The 21,036-nt window shown below is 28.0% G+C and overlaps 3 protein-coding genes across 10 annotated transcripts; 1 reads left to right on the top strand and 2 right to left on the bottom strand.

Annotated features, from left to right (window-relative positions):
• The first annotated feature begins 419 nt into the window (after positions 1–419).
• Positions 420–11,252, top strand: LOC117231359 (DNA-binding protein RFX7). 2 transcript variants are annotated; one of them, XR_004492954.1, is made up of 7 exons: positions 420–1,171; positions 2,662–2,916; positions 3,039–3,231; positions 3,338–3,551; positions 3,623–3,765; positions 3,841–9,616; positions 10,120–11,252. XR_004492954.1 is itself a non-coding variant. In XM_033489742.1 (6 exons), the coding sequence occupies exons 1-6, from the start codon at positions 831–833 to the stop codon at positions 6,412–6,414; spliced, it is 3,720 nt and encodes a 1,239-aa protein (XP_033345633.1). In that variant the 5' UTR covers positions 420–830; the 3' UTR covers positions 6,415–11,252. The 2 variants fall into 2 exon arrangements, 1 of the variants encoding a protein (XP_033345633.1); XM_033489742.1 differs by having other exon boundaries at positions 3,841–11,252.
• Positions 11,253–13,196: 1,944 nt separating this feature from the next.
• Positions 13,197–18,159, bottom strand: LOC117231362 (ATP-dependent zinc metalloprotease YME1L). 4 transcript variants are annotated; one of them, XM_033489748.1, is made up of 12 exons: positions 17,922–18,159; positions 17,454–17,568; positions 16,949–17,368; positions 16,657–16,876; positions 16,220–16,311; positions 15,853–16,096; positions 15,168–15,300; positions 14,425–14,662; positions 14,112–14,354; positions 13,902–14,045; positions 13,553–13,708; positions 13,197–13,463 (listed from the first exon to the last, which is right to left on the bottom strand). In XM_033489748.1, exons 2-12 carry the CDS (start codon positions 17,466–17,468, stop codon positions 13,272–13,274), a joined length of 2,097 nt encoding a protein of 698 aa, XP_033345639.1. In that variant the 5' UTR covers positions 17,469–17,568; positions 17,922–18,159; the 3' UTR covers positions 13,197–13,271. The 4 variants fall into 4 exon arrangements, with proteins under 4 accessions (XP_033345639.1, XP_033345637.1, XP_033345636.1 ...); XM_033489746.1 differs by having other exon boundaries at positions 16,220–16,299; positions 17,440–17,568; positions 17,922–18,155; XM_033489745.1 differs by having other exon boundaries at positions 17,440–17,568; positions 17,922–18,154.
• A 1,108-nt stretch (positions 18,160–19,267) lies between these two features.
• Positions 19,268–21,026, bottom strand: LOC117231523 (coiled-coil domain-containing protein 28A). 4 transcript variants are annotated; one of them, XM_033490044.1, is made up of 5 exons: positions 20,621–21,026; positions 20,296–20,452; positions 19,955–20,165; positions 19,576–19,692; positions 19,268–19,505 (listed from the first exon to the last, which is right to left on the bottom strand). In XM_033490044.1, the coding sequence occupies exons 2-5, from the start codon at positions 20,449–20,451 to the stop codon at positions 19,306–19,308; spliced, it is 684 nt and encodes a 227-aa protein (XP_033345935.1). In that variant the 5' UTR covers position 20,452; positions 20,621–21,026; the 3' UTR covers positions 19,268–19,305. The 4 variants fall into 4 exon arrangements, with proteins under 4 accessions (XP_033345935.1, XP_033345938.1, XP_033345934.1 ...); XM_033490047.1 differs by having other exon boundaries at positions 19,576–19,656; positions 20,621–21,025; XM_033490043.1 differs by lacking the exon at positions 20,621–21,026 and adding an exon at positions 20,543–20,600.
• Positions 21,027–21,036: the final 10 nt, after the last annotated feature.

Raw genomic sequence — 21,036 nt, 5'->3', positions numbered from 1 at the left:
CTTAAACTTTTATTTCATTCAGATATATTTTAAATTTTAATTACAAAGTATTAACGCTAGCCAATCATATTATTGTATCTAGTATTTCCAAAACCATAGCGTATCAACCAATAATTAAGCGTATTCAATTATAAACATCCAATAAGAAACCTGATATTAAAGAAATAAAATAGGTAGAATTGCAACGAACGATCGTTGAGAAAAAATATAATGACATTTTGCCGTTGAATCTATGAAGTTGAAAATTGTATGAGCTCATTAACAATAAAATACATACAATATTTATACAAATATACGATAAAAATATATAAATTCAATGGAACTTCGAGAACTATTTACCAATAGTTGGTGATCTTTTTAAGGGAAACGCAAGTTCGATGAGAATACGACTTAACACGTAGGAGAAAGCGACATGAAGCGACATACTCACAAGACAAAGCGCAAGATCTATGACGATTGAAGAACGCGCAAAGTGCTCGGATTTCCGTGCCTGGTAGACCGTCCACTAATCCTGATATTAAAGTTGGTCATGGGTTGCGCATAAGAGCATTCCGCCAAAATGAACTATGCCAAAAGGCATGGATAAAATGTTGCTCGTGAGATCGGTATGACGGATCGGTGGTTATTCTCATATTGTATGCGCTTCGGCGACTTGTCGGGTCCGCGCGAGTGGAGGGTCTCGAATGGCGCTCATGTATAATCACCGGGAGTGCAATGCTAACAAGTAGTCCAGCTGACTCTGACAAAATGGTAGGGTACTCGCGTCGTCCTACGGGAGGTGATCAATTTTTCCACACATAATCGAAGCGCCTCCGCTCTGACGGGGTACGATGAGTACTGATAACCATGATCAAACGAAGCCCTGCGTCAGCAAACCACCCGCAAGAATCGAGCTTAATGCCGACGAAAGCGCGTTCGACGGCAGGCGAATTAAGAAGGAACGAACTGACGTTTCCCTTGAGAATGGTGACGGTAGCATCAACGCCGGCATTAATGATACTAACAAGCAACTACAGTCGAGTCAGCGACCGGCTGCCGGCAGATTTTCAAACGGCTTCCACGACGACGACCTACTTCAGGATATCATCGCGGCCAAGTTCACGGCTCTGGCAAATCATGGCACAACCACCAAGTACGACAAAATTCGGCTCATGATCGAAGATAGCATCAGGTTAATTCAATTGTTCTCTCTCTCTCTCTCTCTCTCTCTATCTATCTCTCACTCATTCACTCACTCTCTCTGTCTCTCTTTTTCTTTCTTTCTCTCCCTCCCTTGCTTGCTTACTCGCTCTCGCTCCTTCCCGTTCTTTTCTCTCATTTTCTCTTCTCCTGCCTCTAGGCTTTTCTTTCTTTTTATTCTCAATGTATCATGTTTTTTTCCTTTTACATTAATGAATTTGTAGAATTTTTGGCCAAAATTGCGATTTGTTCAATTATTTGAATGTTTCTATTATAAGTTGAAGAAAATTAGGTGATAATATCCAAAAGAAATTTTGCATTAAAAAATTTAATTGTTTATATGCTTCTTTTTATATTTCTCTTTATTCTTCTTTAATGATTTATTTAGTTTGCAATTGTGAAATTGAAGTTACTTAATACATTTTGTTAACACATACTTTCTTCAATGTTTATGCTAAATAAAAACAATGTTTCTTTTATTTCTCTTTATTTATAATAATAATTACTGTAATATTAAAGTTATTTCAAACATCTTTTTTTAATGCAATGTATAATAAGCACAAAGATTTCAACTGAATTTATAAATAAAAGCAGAGTTTCAACTATTGCCTAAAGTTTTAAATAAGAGGTATATGTTTAAGTAGAATCACACTGTTACATATTTCTATTTCAGATGAAGAGAAGGTATTTGAATAAAAATTTTGTATAAATATATATATTTTTATCTTTATGGAATAATGAATACTGTAAAATAAATTAGGATAAGTATTTAATGTCTTTGCTTTACTTTTGAAATAAAAGTACCATTTATAGTAATAATCTTTATATAAATCAAGCAATTAGGAATAAAGGAGAAACATTGTTATTCTGTTTGAAATCTATAATCTAAAATACTCATAAGCCGATACATTTTTGAGAAAGTATTGAAACAACTTAATATTAATTGTGTGTCTGAAATATATTTTCAACTTAATTTAAATTTATGCTCTCATATGCAAATGAAATTGAAGATTCTATAATAAGACAAATATATATGTAATTCGCTAATAATAAAAAAAGGAAAGATGTATTTATATAATTTTCGGAGGAAATAGAAATAAAATAATTCTTTATTTAAATTTACAAGCTAACTAAACAAATTCTATTTTAAGCTATACTTTACTAAATTTATTTTACCATGTTATGTTAATACTTACAGAAAAATTACATATTTCATATGCGCATAAAAACATTATTGATTATATGCTATAATTCTTTTATAGAAATTATATTCTATGTATAAGTATTTAAAACAGAACTACATGTAAATTATAAACACATATATGGAGAATAAATATGTAAATTTTGCTTTTATATTACCACGGTTTTAAATATGTTTTCATTCAAGTATTATTTTAAACAATGTACATTCGATAAATTTTATATACAGTGTGTTTTATATATAATTATATACAAATCAACTTTATTGATTTTTATATACAGTGAAGAATCAAAAACACGTATTCAAGAAATCTTCTCACAAATTGAACAACTGAAAATAGAAGAAAAATTATTGTTGTACCTGAAACTTCCACTATCATTGACTAATACTGGAGGAACTGTTGATCCTTTGAGACAACCATTAAATCCATTAGGAAATCGTTATGAAATTCATCAAACTATCATGTGGATTAAAACACATTTAGAAGAAGATCCAGATGTTTCTTTACCAAAACAAGAAGTTTATGATGAATATAAGTAAGTAGTTTAAATATGACATGTTTTAAAAGTTGTCCTAAAAGTTTTTTATTAATTAATTAAACTTTGAGTATCTTATTGTTATTTGTTATTTTACATTTCTGTTTTCAATTTATTTACAGTATGTATTGTATGCGAAATTCTATGAAACCCTTATCAACTGCTGATTTCGGTAAAGTTATGAAACAAGTATATCCAAGAGTTCGACCACGTAGGCTAGGCACACGAGGCAATTCACGTTACTGTTATGCTGGAATGCGCAAGAGAGTTAAATTGGATCCTCCAACATTGCCTAATATATCTGGCACTCAGACTGTAAGACACAAAATTGTTTTAAAAACTGTATATAATGTATATTTTCTCTATATTTTACGAAACACACACTATATTTTGTATTATAATTAAATTTTAAATTTTTTAGGGTGAGGAAGTAGATGAAAATATTACTGAAGAAATGTTGGGAGCTGCATCTACATTGATCAGAGAATGGGCAGAAAGCCTCCTTGGTTTGAAATTTCCAACTTTGAGTGCCTTAGCACGTCATCTTGTTGATAATCTGTGTGTTGATACTCGATCTCTATCTGCTGTGTGCATATTATGTGCTTCAGGAAATTCGAATACATCGACAAATAAAGGTTTGATGATTGTCATATATTTCAGAAGCATTCTTTCTGATTGTATATTATAAGTTATTTTATATATTCAGAGACAAATACAGATATACGTGCAACACCTATTAGTGGAAAATCTGGGAAGCTTAGAGAAGCACAATTACAGTTGCAACGAAAGCTACAACAGCGAGAACATATAAGGGATCAAAAACACCGTCATCTTGATACTGTTATACAGGTATAAAATATTTTCTTAGTAAGTAACAAGATGTAGGTAACTAACAGTAAATGTAATGTTTCTTAAATGTTTCAGAACCAGAACAAAGAGAAGACTGTCGATAATAAAACGGGGGCAAATAAGGGAAATAAGAAAACTAAATCCAATCAGTCATCTCAAGGTACAAATGTATCGAGTGGGCAGCAGAATGCATTAACGAAATTGAGTTCATCTGCTGTAGTAACCAATCGGCAGAAGAAAGTTTTTAAAGCTACTAGTAGTCAGCCATGTAACATCTCCCTGGAATCCAACTGTGATAATATAGTGGTACAATCGATTGAAGACATACAGAATAATAGCAACCCTAGTGTAGTAATGACCAACTGCGTAAATACACAGCGAGATATCAAACCCAAAAATTCCAGAAAGCGTGCCAATCCAATTGTATTGAATCAACCATCAGAGACAAGTCCTGAGAAGCAGACAAAACTTACAGAACAGCAAATACAAGAGAATGTAGAGCATTCCAATGTGTTGTTGCCTAAGCTTACATCTATACAACGTCCCGGGAAAATTTCGGTGATACTAGCTAGTAATCTGAAGCCTACCAAGTGCAAAACAAACGAGGCTGTTAACAATCAGCCTACCAAAAACTGTGATAATGAATCATCAACATGTTCCAAAAGTTGCATTAAAGTAAATGGTTGTCCCAACACTTTTGAGTCTAGTTCAAATGCAATAGAGGAATCTACAGTTTTAACTAAAGACCAGATTCTATTATTGCAAGAGAATTCAAATCTTGCAGGTAAAACCGAGAAACTTGGCTCTATTGATTCGGATGCTTTAGATGATTATTTGAATGGAGGTAACAACTCTCAAGAACAAGAGGAGGAATTATTACAGTATTTTCAACAAAGCAATTCATCAAGTTCAGATGTGGAAGCAAATACCATTGCTATTGATGAACAAATATCAAGATCTGATAAAGTTTCACAGCTAAGATTAATATTACAACAGAATTTGAAAGGAGGGACTGTACATGCACCTGTTGATGTATTACCTGCTGCTATCATTAGGCAGAATGTTGAAAAACGTGAAATCACTCAAAAGCACAATTTGATATTACCAACTTTACTAAACCATTCGAACCAAAATAATACCAGACGTAGAGTCAGTTTTGAAACGAATGTTGTAGAACATGTTCAAGACTCGAATGTTATTACTAATACAGTTCCACAGAGCCCAAATACACGACGTCGAATATTTAATTTTACGCCAATATCGCCTGGCCCACATTCACCTATTAATGGTCGCGCTTCCAAATCTAATTCTGCAAACGCTAGCCCATTCGTTTCACCACGAAATACACCTGTGCCACGGTCGAGAAGCAATTTACAAGCAGGTAGTTCCAGAGCTCGTACTCACAAATCCTTATCGCGTTCAATATCTTGCAGTATGCCTTATACTAGCAAGAATGATACTTTTGTTGTTCCCACAAGTGGTCCGGAATTAGTTAGACAAGCGTCATCTACACCACAGTTACCGTTGATTTCTACCAAGTCGTCGGAAGTGCAGGTGGATAGTAGTACAACGCAAATTTCAGTTACACCAAAAAGAGAAGGACAAGGATCACAGTGTGCTGCATTTTTATCTTCTGATTTAGCACCGCAAAAACAATTACTCATTAATTATCCAAGTCAGGAAAATTTACAAGAAATTAAAAACGTTTATCAAAAAAGTCAACCTGATCAGGAAATTAGCGAATTGTTTCATAACAATAAACAATTTACCAGTGAACTTTATAGGTCGCAATCAGTTCCATTACATAGAATGGTTAATCCTGCATTGATGTCACCTATTTCAACGCAACATTGCTTATCATCCTTTCAAAGCCAGAGTTTTAATCCATCTACAAGCAGTTCCATAGCGCCTACGCCAGTACCTAGTGAGTTCAATGATTTTGGATCAATGGGTCAACCAGAAGGACCTTCAACATATTTACTTGATGACGTTGATCCGAATTTTATATCAGATGACCAAAATTTCTTAATGGGTGACAAAGAAATTACACCTGAAAACATAACGAATATATTAAACATTTTGGATGAAGAAGGAACTCAAAGCTTGCAAATTTTACCGGAACAACCTGCAGAAGAAGGCTTGATAGAAAACAATTCAATAGTGTTGGATGCTTTACCAAATTCAAATTTAAACTTGTCAGAAGAGGATATGTTGGATCCATCAAATGTACTTGATATTCCAGTAGGTGGAGCATTACAGAAAATAATACAGTCACGCTCCTATCCTAATACACCATTACCTGTGCCAGTATCAACATATACGCCATCTTACACAGAAGATAGTAATGGATCTAGATCATATCCTTCGACTCCACTACATACAATTCAATCGCAAGAAACGTATCAGGATACTAACGAACCGATGCTCTCAAGTCCTACTCTGAATTCTTTAAACTTACACAATGAAACTGTTAACGAGTCTACTTCTAGCAGTTTATGTAGGAATGTTGTGGATTTGCTTGAAGCCAATTTCCTTGGAGAAGCTGATACAGAAACAAATGATTTGGACCCACTTGGTAATTTTGATGGATTACAAGATGTTGATTCACTGACACCTTTGTTTAATGAAGTGACAGAGCCTAATCGTTGAAAGCATATACAAAAGTAATTCATGGATTTCTTGTGATTTTGCATAGTGATCTACCAAAGGTTGGAAAAATAATTCTTAAATTGTATGTTCGCATGACTCCATTTTATAATGATAGTAATTTGCATAAATATTCCATTTTAATATGCAAAACATTATAGTGGCAGTATAAAAGGATTAACGATTAAATCCTAGTTCCTTGTGCTAATATCAAATAATACATGTCACAGTGATCACATAAAGATGCATCAGTTTGAGTTTTTGTTGGAATAAAGAATTCTTTCTTGTTTTATATTTATGAATATAATTTACATCAATTTGTCATTTTTTACCGTTTATTGAGACATTAAATAAATCTCTACTGCTTAGGTAATACATACATGATAACAAGAATATACCAGAATTAATGTCTTTAATTTATCTTCTCAATTACAGTACTAACATACATTATAATGAGAGGAGCTCATGATAGAAAATTCAAATATAAAAAAGATGTTTTTAAAAGAGTTGAATACTATATTGACTATTGAATTGAACATAATTTTGACGCAGTTATAAGTATTCATAATTCAATTCAATATAAAAGAGCAGAATGAGTGACTGCCAATGGTATTTTTTTTATACTTGTATTTCTGATTTTTTAAAGTAAGTAAAGCGAGAAAGAAATCACTGTGATGCAAATATAATCTTCGAACATTATATATTTCTTGAATTTGCCACTAGTGAAACTAAAAAGTGTAAATGTCTTCAGTGAAGTCTTAGGTGTCTTTGGTGGAACATTGAGTTTTCAAGTGTGAAAAATATGACGAAGAAGTTGCTCAAACAGAGCGATCGTCGCTGTGAAGTATTTGAGATTCGAATAAGTGGAAGTTGATTTTATATAAATACTTTATATTCGTCGTTTTGAAACGTTTGTTTCTAAGTCATTTAAGAACGCGTTATTGCGACTTTGTTACTCAAGCGTTTCTAAGAAATATTTACGATCACCTGCTGGACATTGGTGAGCTTCTTTTTACATAACAATCGGTATTGAACCCAGTATGTAGTACGCTTTTTCTGACCGGCAAAGTGACGGCAAAAAAGCGAGTATGTAAATTTATAAATGTTTTATTTTACCTCATATCTATATAAATTTGTCAAATTTGCGTTTGATTGATAAAACATCACATTTTAGATCAGAAGTATTCAAACTTCATAAAATCACTATTACTGTTTATTAATTTTTACATTTCTCTTCCTTTTATTCTGTCCTGTCACATGCTTTAAACTTTATTATTAACACAAATAAATTTATTACATTCACGGTTACCATCTTTTTAAATATGACTTCAAATTGTTACTTTGGATATGATTTTTAAATATTAATATGATCTACCAAAAATTGATCAAAATTCGTATAATTTGGGTAATTGAAGTTTGAGCACTTTTGTTTTAAATAAAAGATAAAGCAAAAAGAAAAGAAAAAGAATTGTGCTTCGAAAGACATAAAATTTCATATTTATGTACCGTACTGGATTCTACATCGATAATACTGCTAAATAATTATTACTATGGCGGGTCTTCCTGGTATATCGTTTTGTTCATCAATGAAATCCGAATTACCATAAATACACCGCCAATTTATATTTTTCTACGGCGTTCTTGATCGAGAATTTTATGAATTGGATAGTTGTTTAATCGATTTTTATTCCTAACTTACCGTGGTTACTTAGCTTTCAAAGCAGAAAAAGTTAGAATTTTTTGTAGAGAATCCACACAAAAATGTATGGTATGATCGCGGTTGTATGAATTTCATCACTTAAAATTATTTTTCACGTCGAAGTCTTAAAATGATGCGCTTCAACATCGTAAAATATTAGATTTTTATAAAAAATATGGGGTAAACGTTATTTACTCGCAAATGATCACGAACACACGACATTTGCAAGAATTCTATATTATCATTCTGTAAAGGATTATATGGCGTTGCGAATGTTAACACCATGTAAATATATAGTATGATTTTTGTGAAATCTTGTTCTTGAGAGTTACTATTGACGTACTAAATAGCATGAACCAAATCTCGTGTTTCTGTTAATCGATTAACATTTTAATAATCAAATAAGCAATTATTATGACAATAAAAAAATACAAAGAAGAAGGAATGAAATAAGTTAAAAAATAACGAATTATTTAAAATTTATGTTTTTGTATCTACAAGAGTAATTTCTGTGTGAATTTATGTCTAATTTTTTCGTAACGTTACGATTAACCGGAGTATATTTTGAATACGTTTTTTGGTTTGTGCTATTGCCATATAAAGGCACTACATTGCTAATACCGGTTTTTAATCGCCATTTCACATACCGTAACTAAATAATCGTATGTGGGAATTCGAAGAATTTCGAATTCCATAAATCTAGAATGTTACGCATGTAATCATGGTTTTGAATTTGTAACCTGCACGTTTCTATTAACCTTTTGAAGCATGAATCGAGCCAATACGATGACCCAAAAAGGAACAAAACTTTTCGACGAAAGTAATCTCTCGGCATATCATAAAGTTTTTAAATGACAAATTAAGAATAGAGAATCGAACGAGATTTCTTGGAAGATATTAAAAGATACTTTATATGAGCATGCCTATTAAGCGTATTTTTATATATTGATTCAAATTTAAACAGAATAAAATGAATAAAAAGGTAGAAAAAAGAAAAAGATATAGAAAAAAAGTGGAAATCAGCAATACTTCAAAAGGTTAATAAATATTTCTGGTAATTGCATCACACATTTATAAGCAACAAGAAAACGTTAGTTTCCCACGCAGCCTGAAATACAGCGAGAGTAACACATTCTTTGTATGAAATGAGTTACAACGTAGTTTCAAATATTCTAAACTATTAAAACAAAACTAATAAGACGGTAATCTTACTGTAAGGCGAGTTGTGAATTGTACAAACATAAAAAAAGAGAATCATTCGACGAACCAAGTAGTGATTTGAAACTAGCAGTTAAATAAATGGACGAAAAGAAAAGAGGACTCGACCTTCCATAGGTTGTGAAATGACAAGAAAAAAAAAATAAGAGAAAGAAAGAAAAAATTAATGGAAAATATGAACCGAGCAATTATAGGATGTTCTTAGACGTGAATAAATGACTTTCATTAACTTGACCAAATGATCGAAGATCTTGGAAATTTCTATAACAGTACTGCTATTTGTAACTCGTAAGTAAAAAAAAGTATATGTACTACGATATTACTTGTTGTTGTACGCACAAAGATTTTAGGTAGGAATTATTCGATATTATCGTGTAATCAGGGTTTGTCTGTGCTGTTTGATTTACAATTTGAATTTATCTAGATGCGGATATCGATATATTCATGAAAAATATGTGAAACATTTTTATGAAACAGTTAACAATGTGCAATAATCGTACTATCCTTTATTTGCCAAACAAAGAAAAGGAGAACAGTAAGATTAATATTGTAAAATTATTGGCTCAAATTAATAATACGAGAATAAATGCGAAACGTTAAAATTGATACTGGTATCTAGACATCTGTAATGTAACAGCACCGATTTATAAAAAAAAGAAAAAAAATTAAAAACAAAATAGCGGAAATAAATTATATTGAAACATATATACATTCATATTTACACAGACAGTCAATAGATATAGTTATATTTAAACGAAAAGGTAATAATAACGGCGATCTTGTCTGCATAGGAAATCGTGAGCATCATTTTGAATACTATATTGTTTCAATGGAAAATGAAAATACGCTGATGGGACAAGATTGTTTGAATGGGCATGGTATAACTAAATTACCATACAATTGGACTTTGCACTGTATTTTTTCCCTCCATCGGAAGTTTGTTGATTTGTGAATTGTTTATTTTCTTTTCTTTATTGATATTTTATTTATCTATATTCCATGTTAATATTTAATATCACGATAAGGAAATATATTTTCCTTTGTAACAAAAATTTTGTACAAATATTGCCTTGTGTTGTTTAATAATTGATCTTTTTTTCTCGAATTGAAATATAAATTTCGACGGAGAAAAAATGGAGTACAAATGGATAATTATTCGAATATTAACAATACTGCATGGGGTAGGACAATTTTATAGGTCAGTAAAATATTATATGTCGTAATCGTAGAATGCAATAATTTATCGGTCATCACGATTAGAAAAACGTAGAATGAAATAATTTTCATAAAACAAGATCCATCGATCATAGATTATCACAAAGATCTTCTTTTTAATTTGTAAAATATCATTCAAATTTTACTGATTTCGAGTTTTCTGTTCTTCAACGTCATCATGAATTAACATACTATCCTACATAGCCAAACAAAATAAAAATACAAGAAATGTGTTTCCATGAAAAAGAAAAATAATAAGAAAGTGTGAACAAAGTACTGTTGCTTGCAGATTGATTTTATTGGTAATTTTTAAAAGAGAAGAAAAAACTCGCCTTGCTTATTTTCCGTCAAATATATTTATAATATACGTAATCTTGCCACATAAAACGATCTGCGTTTTGTTTCTTGTCAAAGATTTTGTATTACTTTCAATTGAAGGAAAAAAAAATAGACCTGGCGATATTATGCGGCTCTAATGCCGTTTCTGAGGCTTATAGATCTTCGAAGGATCGTTTTTTTGATTCTTCAAGATACTTTTGCTTCGTTAATGAGAAAAAACAAAAAACAAAAATTTCTCTACCTATTTTGTATGATCGAATGTCAGGTAGACTAAATCAAGCAATAGGAAAGCGGTATTCCCATTGCGTGTGCTAGTGTTACTGGCAATTTATTTTGCTTTGTAAATAAAAATTCTTTTTTAGTAAAAAAAGGTGCAAAAAAGTCATTAAAGAGAAACATAACAAATGCAGTTCCCTCTTTATTCCTTATAAGATAACAATAAATTCCCGTTATTAATTTTTCATAGATATTTTTCTTTTTTAAGTTTAATGTTATGAAATTTTATATATCATATAGAACTTTATATTTTAAATTAGCTTACATGTTAAAAATATTTATTCTTATTGAATCTTTAAAAAGGTTCTATATGTTTACTATAAGTAGTACTTTTGTAACTAAAGTATTTTTAATAATATTTGTAACTATTTTCTTTTTTTATTCATTAGTTTTATGTTATGATATATTCGTATTATATCAATATAAATTTTGTAAGACTCAATCAGCATATGCTAGTGAAAGTAACTTTTTTATTTTTTAAGAAAAAATGTAAGTTTTAACTGTGTATGAAAATTTTATTTTAGTGAGAAAAATTTTTTCATGTAAATTTATCGAATATATAACAATCTTCAATATTACTTAAATGATAGTATTCACCTCTTTATTGAAAAAATTTATTTGAAGCCAAGAATTTCTTTGAATCGGTTTTCACATATATATTACAATTAATATCAAGTATATTACCAATTAATTATTCGGAGAATTTAAACTGTTATGATTTCTCTCAAAGTTAGTAAACTGTGATATTTGTATGAATACTTCTATAAATGAGTTTTCCTGTACATCCGTTTATTGTACATATATAATCTTAATCTTATAGATTTATATTAGAGATCATTTTCCGTGGTTTATATTTGCTCACATATGTATAGTATATTTTATGCAAATTGTTTATTTAACACACAATAGAATTTGAATTTTATAGAACTTTATTTTAAAAACATTGTCAAATAATATTACACGTTGTTAATTGCTAAATTCAATGACATTAAATTTTAAACAAAACGAAAGGAGTAAGCATTAATGAATTATAGTAATGTATTAGAAGTAAATTTAGATGCAATAATAATAGCGTGATCTGTATCGTATGATGAAGGAATAGATAGGGATTATACGAAATATGAAATATATGGATACATATATAATTTTGTATAATTTATAATATCTATGTAGTAAATAAAATGTTAATGCTATATGGCCTAAATGTTATTAATCTGTTTGAATATTTTGTACAAATAAAAATATTTTCTTTCAACCAAACAATTGGTTAACCACGTTAAAAATTGAATAATATAATACTTTAAAGAATGTTTAGCATTATTTAGTAAATATTAGTTTGAATAAAATTATGGTTTATTTCCGACTAAAACAATGCATTTTTTTAATATATAAAAAAATAATCAACTTAATAATATTTTCCTATATATTTTTGGTGCAGAATTTACAATAATTTATTTTTTCAACATGAGATCGAAAATTGGCTAACATAAAAAAAGAATTTATTGTTATATTAGTAACAGGAATACAATCATATTGTAAAAATAGATCATTGATATTTTCAGTTCAATATTGCATACAATAAATTTATGTAACAATAATAATAGTATTGACATATTTTCTGTAAATGAAAAATAAAATTTCCTTTGCAGAATTATATTTGATAAAAATTCCAACTGTACGATTATTACTTCAAATTTTAGGTAATGTAAAAATTTTGTTTTGGTATATAATTATGTATAGTTTGGTATTTTTATGTAATTATGTATAATTCGTCACATTTATGTTATTTTCTGATATATTTGTATATTGTCTTAATTTATTTTCAGTTGAGACTCTGTAAGGTATTAATTGGTTACAAAAAGTAAATTTGTATGAACTGTTATATAAATTTAATTTATTAAAGAAATAAGTAATTAGATAATGAAATAGAAGTTATGTATTACAAAGTTCTCAATTGAAAAAGCTGATATATCTTAATTAAATTTGTAAAATTGAAAATTGTAAAATATAATTACTTATAATAAAGTAATATAAAGTATGATTGTAAATTGCGATACTGCACCAAATAATTTATTTTACTTATCATCTTAAACTGAATATCTCGATATGCTACTTATAATACATGTTCAGTCGGATCTACAATTCGTGGTTGATTCTTCAAAGTCTCAGGTGGAATTTTTTCTCCATTAATAATAGCTTCTACATCTTTACTGCTTAATGTTTCGTACTTAAGTAAAGCATCTGCTACTTTTTTAAGTTCTTTCGCATGTTTTTGTAATGTCAGTTTTGCTCGTTCATATGATTCCTAAGATAGAAAATATAGTAATTTTGATGTAAAAGGTTAAAGAATAATATTACATGATAGAATTAACATTATATGGTGATAAAATTTACTTGTAAAAGGCGCTTCACTTCCTTATCAGCAAGATCACTTGTGCTAGGACCTAATTGAAATCCATCCCCTTGACCATTTCTACGAATTGTACCAAAACCAACTTTTTCAGACATACCATACTTGTGTACCATCTCTTCTGCGATGGAAGTCGCCCTCTAAGAAATATGATTATCAATATTATCAATGATTACAATGTAATATTTTCAAATTTTCACTATTTGCAAATAAAATTAGGAATATTTTTAGTATTTAGAATTTGTTTCCTAAGCTCTTGTAATTTATTTTTTTAATTATTGTACCATATGTGATAAGATATTATTAATATAAATATGAACTATATCAAAATACCTGAAAATCGTTATATGCTCCTGCTGTTACTTTATCAGAACCAAAAATTAATTCTTCTGCAGCACGACCACCCATTGAACTATCCATTAGAGCTAATAATTTGGATTTCGTTGTATGATATTCGTCGTTAAATAAAAACGCTGTCTATACAAAAAGAGTACTGAAATGTAATATCAATAAAAAATACAATTATTAATTTATAACACTTACATGTCCCAAAGAATGGCTATGAGACAAGATGGTAATTTTATGTATAGGTGGTGCATCTTTAGTATAATATGCAACTAATGCATGTCCTGCTTCATGATATGCTGTAATGGTATTAGTTTCTGTATCTTTAATTTTTTGTTTTCTTTCTGGACCCATGATTATTTTATCTCTAGCATATTCTAAATGTTTCATTGTTACATATTCAGCATCATTTATAGCAGCTCTTAAAGCTGCTTGATTTACCTTTTAAAATTAAGCTCATAATAATAAAATTAACTTGATCTAAAATTAATACTTATTTTCAAATGAATACCATATTCTCTATATCAGCTCCAGTAAATCCAGGAGTACACTTTGCTAAATAGTCTGCATCAACCTCTTGTGTTAATATTCTTGATAAATATAAATCAAAAATTTCCTTCCGGCTTAAGTAATCTGGTATATCAACAAGAACTTCAACATCAAAACGACCGGGTCGCATTAATGCTTTATCTAAATCATCCCGTCTATTCGTCGCACCTAATACTATAACACCTTCGTTCTGAAGAAATCTGTAAGTACAAAGAAATATATAACTATTAATGATAATAAATGTACATAAAATCGATATATAAGGTCATAATTTATAAATTATAAGTAACAAAATTTAAAATTTGAACTTTATTTCTTCAGAAAAAGAAGAAGGAAAATTAATAGGAGAAAGAAATGAATGAATGTAATTAGTACTATTTTGCCATCCTACACTCATTTCTTTAACTCTAATATAAGGAAACATAATATGCTTACTATATTATACATATTGTTTATATTGTAGATTCAGTCTCCTAGTTTTAATGCACATGAAATAAAAACATATCTTGAGAAAATACATTAAGAAAGTAGTACGAAATTGTTGAACTTGTAATACATATATTATTTTTAAAAAATTTAAAAAGATAATCATTAATTTCTTTATCTTTTCTTCTATTAATTTCCTTTGCTTTCGTATATAACCTATATTAATTTTCAGAATTATTCCATATTCTACAGGATAAAGAGGTAAAATTTTTTATTTACCCATCCATTTCCGTAAGTAACTGATTTACTGTTTGATTTGCATATGGATGAAGAGCTGAATTTGTTCGTTTTGCACCAACAGAATCAATTTCATCTATAAATATTACGGCAGGTGCTTTTTCTTTTGCTGCTTCTGAAAAAGAATAACAGATCATGAATAAGTAATACAAATTTTTCAGGACACTTTAATTGAAATTGCACATCATAATATAAATTACATATGATATCAAAATAAATTCTCTTTTCTTCTCTTTAAATTTTTATTCAAAATGAAGATAATTATAAATATCTTTTGTAGGGCATATTGTTTTATAATTCCCAAAATAAAAAATTTTTTTGAGGTAATACACACTTGCTAATTAAGGCTCATTAAATCATGATACAGATAAAAAAAGAATATAAATAGACAACATTAATGACAGCATTAGAATGTTGTGATCATAACATTGAAATATAAATAGCATGTACAATTCCTAATATACATATATAGTACATATATCGAACTAATATGGCTTATAAATAATCAATATATATTAATTATAATAAAGAAAAAGTGTAGAAGAAAAAAAAATTGAAAACCATTAATAATATTTCTTTAGGAGTTTTTTTTGTTTTATTTAATGTATGATTTAGAATGTTTCTTTAATATTTATTTTGTGTTCGCAATATTTTGTTTATAACTTACTAAATAAATCTCTCATTCTTCGTGCACCTTGTCCTACTAAAATCTCTTCAAATTCAGGTCCAGCAGCTTGAAAAAATGGGACACCAGCTTCGCCAGCTACTGCTCTAGCTAATAATGTTTTTCCTGTTCCTGGTGGTCCTACTAGTAATACACCTTTAGGTAATTTTGCACCGAGTGCAACAAATTTTTCTGGATTTTTTAAAAATTCAACTATATCTCTTAATTCTTGTTTAGCTTCTGCAACCTAATTGTATATAAACAAATGAATATACAGTATTTAGTAAAATGAAAAATCTTATTAGATTTTATTCATTTTAGAATTTATTAGATTTTAGATATATTAGAATCTTTTAAATAATTTACTTACTCCTTTAACGTCATTAAAAGTTATGTCTGTTATTTCTGGTCTAAACTTAACACCATCCATTGGAAATCGTAATCCACTTCCTACAACATAAACTGCAATATGAAAGGTATAAGAAAATTTACATCATTATTAGTAATCTAAAGCATATTAATATATTCTAAATACTCCTTTAATGCTCCTCTATCACTTTAATATTTAATATTATATAGTTAATATAATACAGTTAATATTAAAAATACTTCTTCCTTTAGTGAAATAATTTTTCAGTGACTTTCAAATTATTATGATTATTTATTTGAAATAATTGACAATATTCAATATTAACATATATTTTTTTAAAATGCTAATGACAGATAGTAACTACAAAAAAATATATTAAAATAAAGTTATCAAAGAAAATAATGATAGAAATTGTATTATACCTCTATAATACATACCTCCATACCAAAAGATTAATAATACAGTTCCTGTTAATAAGCTACATAGTATTTTGAACCATCCAAAAGTTGAATATGTTTGGCGTCTAAGTCCTGCTTCATATCCTTCAATAAAAGCTAATATAATTCTTTTATATTCTTCTGTCGATGTTTGACTATTAAATAAATTTTTTATTGTTGCCAAGTCCTTTTCTTTTAGAGCATGTACTAATCCTGTATTCTATGAAGTAAGAAAGTTATTCACAAAGTATATAAAATATCAATATAGATAATAAATAATACATGATCTTACTGTTCCAGAGAAATGACCAACCAAGTTTTTAAATTTATTTATAAATGATGATTGTTTTTCTAATTCAGTAGAGACATTACGTTTTGTTCTAAAACTACGAATTTGTACATAGTGATTAAATGAATTTTTGTTACAAAAGGTACATAATGTTGTATGATATTGTTTCGATGGTAAATACATAGCAGGTAAAATAATTTCTTCCATACATCTTTTATATAGATATTTGTGTTTGTTTTTTGTGGAATTTAATCCTGATGCATAGACTTTCCACTTATTATTTTTTTCTAAATTTCTCTTAAAAATTTTCATAGAAACTTGATCTAATGCTACCATAACGTTATTTGTCCTTATATCAAACATTGTAATTACATCAGACATGTTTAATTTGCCTATTAATGTATCAATATAATTTTTAGTAGCCTAAAATAAAAAGTAAACTTAGTAATTTGCATCATTATAGTTTTATGTAATACATTACCAAATTATCTTACGTCTGACAAATTACCAGAAGAGATATCATTCATAGATTTTTTCAATTCATTTTGTCTTTTAACTTTAACTGAAAATGATGTAGATTTTGGACTAACTACTGAAGTTAATTGCGTCAGATGATATAACACCTAGAAATAATTCTCTTTTTTAGAAATAAGAAATTTTAAATATTTTGCTCTAATTATTTTCAAGATTGAATAAAATAAAAATGTACACATATAGAAAGTAATTTATTTTGTAATCCAGGAAATTATCTTTTACTAAAGACAGACATGAAATAGACAAAAATTTCATAAGTTTGTATTAATGTAATAGACATATAAGGTTATAAAACGGAAATTTTTAAAGACATTTTTAAGGAAGACATACAATATAAATTTCATGTATATACTTGTTATGTCATCAAATGTAAAAGACTATCTAATAAGCTATCTATGAATTTTGGAAACTTTTGTAGCTATATAAATATGATAATACAAACCTGATTGTGAGGTTGGAAAGAAAACATTGCAGTTCAACCCTATATTTAACACATGTAATAAGATAAATGGAAGTATAACACTTTTAAATAAAACTAAATTCAACTGATAGTAACGTTTTGTTGCATATCCAAAAAGATTAAATTACATGACATCAATATCTCCTATACGAAATATAGTTTTAATGCTGCAAGGTAACGGAAATGACTGCTATCTACAATATAAACTTCCGAATGTTTAAAATCAATTGAGATTAGATTTAAGATTGCGTAAAACACATCGAGATTTTTTCGGAAAATACATATTTTCCCTAATTCGAGATTATATTATGTGTGTAACAACAGATTTTATTTTATAGTTAGATTGTTGGATTAATAATCGCATTTCAAAACAACTATTTTGCGACCCTTATGCGTACTTCATTTATTTTACGATACAATTTAATTATGTATAAAACAACTTATTTTACATAACACTTTCAATATTATTTTAAATAAATTTCCTTTATCGTCGAACCTATGTACTATTTTCTTATATATTATGAAAATATTATTAGCTTCATGCACTTGCTTGATACACAAATTTTGATTAGTTTATTATATTTTAAAATGGATTTCTTCTTAACAGAGAATAAATATATTATAGGAACAGTTAATAAAATAAATAATACAACGTAGAAAGAAGATATATTCTTTTTTCAGATAAATACCAGGAACCGTATTTATTTCTTTTCCATTAAATTACATTAACATTTTAGATAATACAAAACTAAAATTGAATTTTAGAAAAGTTTTAAAAATTTTGTTTCCTAACTTTTAACAAGAATTTTTAATATTGTCATTATTTAGTATATTTGAATGTACAACTTACGTCATTTTATTAAATATACAAATTACAGTTTTAGAGTATTACATAAACATAAGCACTGATATAAATTTGTTAAAATGTTTAGTAAAATGAAATGAAATATTTCTATAAAAAAATGTTTGGCATAGATAATTAAACATAAATATGCAATTTCATTAGATTATATGACTACTTCATAGTGATTTACTTTTTATCATTTATTAAATATTATTAAATAGCTACTACTATATATTTATATTTTACAAGGAATTTGATAAAACTAAATTTACAAAAATAATAAGAGGAACTTCTAAATTAAATAAAAACATTGTAATCAAGAAATATAATTATTTCATTATTGGAAAAGTTAAATGTACGGTTATATAAAAACAGTATCGTGAAATATTTCCAAAATGCGAAAACATTCTATAAAGTACATAAATTTTCATTATATTCTATTTTTTATATTAATTAATTTTCATGTTTCTATTTAAATATCATGTTTAAATAAATTTTGTATATATTATAAATATTTTACAATTACTTGCTATGTAATTTTTCAATACAAACACTAAGCTCTTGAAGACATTCCAACAAATTATTCATATTAGCACTTGAATGTCGTAAACCTGATTGTTCTCCACCAATTCCTTGTCTTTGACCTAACTCAAAATGAAGTTTAGCTAATTGCTCTTGTTGTTCTCGTATTTCTGTCATTTGTTCCATACTACAATCTTTTCCTGTATTTCAATTCCATATTATTCCAATTTTATATTTATTCTGCTATATTGAAAAGCATATTTCACATACCAAATGCTCGTAAATTACCACTATGGAAATCTTCCAGAAGTTGTAATAAAGCTTGTTCCATACGACGAACATCAGGAACCTCTGACAAAAAGCAATGATGTTTGCATGGTGCCATAGCTTTATTTAATGACACCAAAACACAACCAAAAAATATAATGAAAACATAACAATACTTAAAACAGAAAAATATATGAAAAGATTATAATATATTATTAATTAACAAAAATATAAATTTTCGTATTATTAAATATAATATGTAACATTATATAACTGAAAATTGAATAAAAAGATATTATTTAAATGTTGTAAATATTTTTAGGATACTTACTACTATATTCTAAATAATATTTTTAAATGTTACTATGAAGTACAAAGTTACCTCTATGTTGACGATTTATTTTTGGTAGTTCTGGTCGATTTGGTTTTTGCTTTTCCTTCTCATTCATATACATTAGACGTGACTGATTACCATGATTTGAAAGATTCACAGCACGGCCAGAAACCATAGATCCTTGACTTGTTGCCTGACCAGAACTTCCTTTACTAATAATTGGTGATGTTTGTACATTAGTTTCCCATAATACTTGTTGCTGAAATAATAAACTCTTTTACTATTTTTATTGTTTTATTTAAATCACCTATTTATCCATTTTTTTGAAATGATACATTTGAATTTATGTTTTAGTAGTCAAAATTAGGTAACTAATACTAAATTCATACCGATATATGAGAACTATGTGTATCATTTTTACTTGGATGATGAGATCTTGCTGGTGTGGAAGGTGGTGTAGCTTCTCCACCTTGACTTAATGGTTCTTCACATTCTTCTTCTTGAACCAATTGTTGCAATTCACCACATCCAGACTTTTCAGTCATCCTGAAAAATTCATTAATTTAGTCAAAATTTATATTCTTGTTGTTATTAAATTTAGATATTTGTAGAATTTTTATATATATCAATGAATACCTAAATTTAAATAACATTTAAATGACATTTTATAAGAAACAGAAGAAAGAAGATATTTAAATACTTCTATATACATACGCAATAGATCTAACCAAACCCTTTTTTAAACTTGATATTTTTTATTGTAGTAACATCAAAAATATTATTATAATTTAAACATGTTATTACACATTCACAATTATGTTATTAGTAATTGTTTTGTTTATTGACTTTTTTTCTAAAGTACATAGTATTGTAATGTTTTTAATGTATTGCCTCCAAATTATAAAAGCATTTCTACGAAATATATTTTATTGTATGTATAATCTTCCTTTTCCTTCAAAGAATAAAAAAAATTGAGAAAGAAACGTTTTATGAAAATAAACAGTTACAGAATTAATTTTTCATGATTATATATTTTCGATTGTACTTTGTATATCTTGACATGCACATAATATACAAACAAATCATCTGATTATCTGCAATTTCTGATAAGTGATAACTGGCATTTATGT

The sequence above is a fragment of the Bombus vosnesenskii genome, unplaced genomic scaffold (assembly GCF_011952255.1).
Source record: "Bombus vosnesenskii isolate JDL3184/JDL3185 unplaced genomic scaffold, Bvos_JDL3184-5_v1.1 scf7180000013272, whole genome shotgun sequence".
Lineage (NCBI taxonomy): Eukaryota > Metazoa > Arthropoda > Insecta > Hymenoptera > Apidae > Bombus > Bombus vosnesenskii.
The sequence above is the reverse complement of the archived record's forward strand: the minus strand, read 5'-3'. Positions and strand labels throughout refer to the sequence as shown.